Source organism: Notothenia rossii (assembly GCF_949606895.1).
Source record: "Notothenia rossii genome assembly, chromosome: 4".
Taxonomy (NCBI): Eukaryota; Metazoa; Chordata; class Actinopteri; order Perciformes; family Nototheniidae; genus Notothenia; species Notothenia rossii.
In genome coordinates this window covers 7,934,669-7,938,453 of record NC_136902.1, presented here as the reverse complement: position 1 = coordinate 7,938,453, position 3,785 = coordinate 7,934,669, and the positions used below count along the sequence as shown (strand labels likewise).

At 37.5% G+C, this 3,785-nt stretch overlaps 1 protein-coding gene across 3 annotated transcripts in view; it reads right to left on the bottom strand.

The window, feature by feature from the left end:
* Positions 1 to 2,817: 2,817 nt before the first annotated feature.
* The window catches only part of ccdc135 (coiled-coil domain containing 135), a 22,960-nt gene continuing 21,992 nt past the window's right edge, over positions 2,818 to 3,785 (bottom strand). For 2 of the 3 annotated variants that reach the window (XM_079678981.1, XM_079678982.1), the window contains 2 exons: positions 3,359 to 3,498; positions 2,818 to 3,142 (listed from right to left, as the gene is read on the bottom strand). In XM_079678981.1, coding sequence (XP_079535107.1) covers positions 3,055 to 3,142; positions 3,359 to 3,498 — 228 coding nt within the window. In that variant the 3' untranslated portion in view covers positions 2,818 to 3,054. The remainder of the gene's footprint in view (positions 3,143 to 3,358; positions 3,499 to 3,785) is intronic. The other variant, XM_079678983.1, reaches the window with a different exon arrangement.

Genomic DNA, 3,785 nt, shown 5'->3' with positions numbered 1-3,785 from the left:
CACTTGCGGAAGTGGACCTGGATCCGCTCTTTCTCAAAGTCGATTTCCTCAATCGTGGCAGCGTACCTGACAGTGGGACAACAGGATGAATGATCAGAAATAAAAGAAAATGATGTTTTCACTGTCTGAAGTCTGAGTACTACAGATTTTCTTTGTGTGTGTGTGTGTGTGTGTGTGTGTGTGTGTGTGTGTGTGTGTGTGTGTGTGTGTGTGTGTGTGTGTGTGTGTGTGTGTGTGTGTGTGTGTGTGTGTGTGTGTGTGTGTGTGTGTGTGTGAGTATAGGTTCCTCACCATTTCTTGTGGCGGTCCCGAGCTTCAAGCTGAGCTCCGACCTCAAAGGTGATTCCCGACCTGTCCGGGGGAGTCTTCATCTGGAAGAAACAGAAAGAAATACTATTTTAAATAGATCAATAATCAATCATTTAAGATGTACACTTTCTGCTTTATTGCAGTAACATTTCAAAGTAATTTCCCAAAATATAAATACATTATAGAATTTGTTCTACAGGTATTGGAGAGTCATATTTCAAGCTTTGTCTGTTTGTTTGAGCCTGATGTTTTAAAGCTTGTGTGTCTGGTTTTGTGTAAAGGATTAGCATGAACAGTTGTGCTAATGCTCATTGTGCATTTCTGTAAGACCTTTGTCATCAACATGAAGCTGTCAAAGAACACACTAAGCTATGTCAGCAGAGCAGAGAACATGTTTACTTTGCAATGTTTTTTTAGTTGCTTTAAATACCCTCATGTGCAGAATAGAGAGTAGCATTTGTCACGCTGACTTCAACACAGTCTGAAAGTGTCAAAGCCTGTGCAAATCAACCATTGTTTAAGTTCACAAGGGACCAAGTGTGCATTTTTGGAGAACTTCCACATGCAGTTAAATTAATTGAAACTTTGCCTATGTTTTGAGATAATAACATTTAAATTATCTTAATTTTGATTGACCCAGATTTTCATTCACATTCAATTTTAATCTCATTATACGTTTGGCAATAATGATGCATCTTTAAACTTGATGTGCACAAAAATGGCTGTCACTTATTAAAACCTATAGTCTATGGTGGTAAAAAAACACCACTGTCTCCACTTATTGGTTCCCCCTGACTTGCATTCAAACATTTGGGATAGAAACACAAACAACAGCGCTTGGACTTGTAAAACTTATATTAAATACAAATGAGAACAATAAAATCGGTTCAGTATTTTAAAGGCTACGTCGACTATACGACGCTTGCGTCATGACACAACGTAACACAAAACGGTTGAAGCTAAACTTTTTGGTTAAGTTTATCATTGATTGCCATACAAGTAAACCGATAACGATAAAGATAAGATATGCAAATAAAAAAGTCAAAAGTCATGCAGCAAGTAATGAATGAAAGAAAATATTGTATTTTTGACATTTCTCTTTTTTTCTGTTAGCTTTCTCTATGAAGAGACCTGATTGGCTCACAGGCCACCGAGGACGCCTATTCGGAATTCCTATTGGTCGTCCGCGCTGTCAGTCAGAAAAAAGAGAAACAAATCCGCCCCTCACTCAGATATTTGACAGTAGCTAACATGCTAATGCTAAGCTGTGTTAGCTCCACCAAGAGCAGCTAAAAAACACACAATACGATACGCAACATAGCTTCAAAATATCACGTTTGCTAACTAAGCCTGCATCGGAAAGGAGACCACGATATGTTTGACATTGTTCATTAATCTTTCCCAGTTAAACAGAGCAGTTCTCCTCTCCATTGACTCTGAATAGATCAGCTAACAGCTAACCGTTAGCCTCTGCTGAGGTTAAGTAGCTCAGTGTTACATGTCAGTGACAGCAGCGAGGTCTGAGTCCTCCAACGAGCTGTCATTGGAGCTGACACCTTTAATAAACTGTCCCCGCTGTTCACATGTCATTATTATCACTATAATATGTAAATAGGAAACACAAAGCTTGTTTACCTCTAGCGCTACTTGTGCACTGCACTCTCTTCATCACACTGTGATGACCGCACGGCGCATGCGCGAATGGGGACTTTCAGTAAAGGATTTTAAGGGAAGACAAAAAACTCCACCATGTCCAGACATGTCCAGAAGACAGTGTGCACTGTTTCAAGCATACAAACACAATACAAGCACATGTTTCTGTTGAATTTTAAAAGGTTATGCTGTTATGCTGATTCTGATAATTTATTTTTATTTTCGAATGATTATTTGTATACTTTTTTACCATATCAAATATTGTATTTGTCCATTATTTTATTTATTTAAAGATAAATAAACAAGGAGGCCTGTTAAAGAATCAATGGTAGTAATTTCATTTAGGAAAATGCGGTACGCTTATTTTTAAGCATTTCATTTTGAATGATTATTCATTTACACATTGTTTTTACTTAATTTTATTAAATGAGGAAATAAAATATATATGAATGCATTTTTCTGATAAAATATTATGCGTCTGCAATTAAATTAGACTGCCATTTATGATCCTGCTGCATTTAAATATGTAAATGTGGTCACAAAGTATCAATGAAACTCATAACAATGGATTTTCTGGTATGAAGGGTCAAAGATTCTAACTAATGCCCAAATCATATCTAAATAAATGTTATTTTTGTTAATTGAATGTTGCAATACTAACTTAAATGTTTTTTTTTATTAAATATTTTATTATTATTTATTTTCTTAAATGTTTTATTTTTTTTCTTACTATGTTTATTGTGATGTAAGAGGTAAAGTCATGTGAAAACCTACTGGGCAATAAACAAGGTTCTGATCCGCCCTGACTGTAACGTGGGTACAAACCGTAAACATATATATTTAGTAACAAAGCACAGCTGGAGTTCTTTTCTGTTTCTGAACTTTATTTTCTGAAAAGTAGATGGATCCCCTTTATGTTAAGATAACAAAGATAACATGTTATGCAGGTTCATTTTCACAACATTTGTAAGCAGTTTGTAAAGATTAACAACACAGGAAAAATAAGTCAAAAAAGGCATGTGTGAAGGAGGATTTCTAAACTCTTTTCTGTATGGAAAGTTTGTTCATATAGTACTTTAAAAGACGCCTGGCTCAGTAAAGCAGGTGAGGCGCCAGTCGAGGGTCTCGCTTCAGCCTCTGATCCAGAGCTTTGTACTTGTGAGGAGCTGCTTCCTTGTGCCTGAAAGAAACACACGCACATAATAAGTCAAACACTGTAGTAGCAGCTAGCTGAAAAATGATTTTGCATCATTAAATGATTCTAAATGGACAAAATGTTGATAAATCTGAAGAAAAATGTCTGATAATGTAAAAAAAAAATGGGGTAACAATTATAAAAATGGGGGAAAACGTCAGAAAATGTCCTTTTAGTGTGTGTGTGTGTGTGTACAAGTACATTTTCAGGCGTTTCTTGGCGACGTTTATTCGTAGTATTTTCTCGGTACAGTAGGTCTGGTAATCCTTCTCCTGGCCCTTCGTCATGTGGAGCTGGTTCTTCTGGAACGAGCGCTGCTTCCTCTGCAGCTCCTGGGTCTCCTAAACACAGAGGTTTGAGAACACGTAATAAAGAAACATTGAAATCTTAACGGTTTCTGTGTCCTGCATTGGATTGATTGTGTTTTGGGGGGGTTTCCCTTCCCTGTAGTGTGTTGTATAGGTTTTTGTGAATGGTCTGAAAAGGCTAAAATCCCTGTGTCCCCTCCCCCAGTTTCTCTCCCTCCCCCCCCCTGCCTGAAACGCCTCCTTTGAAGTCCTCTGTTACTCCCGTGACAAACTGACGTGCTTCCATTGGGTAGCGCTCCAACACATTGTACGTGATAGGC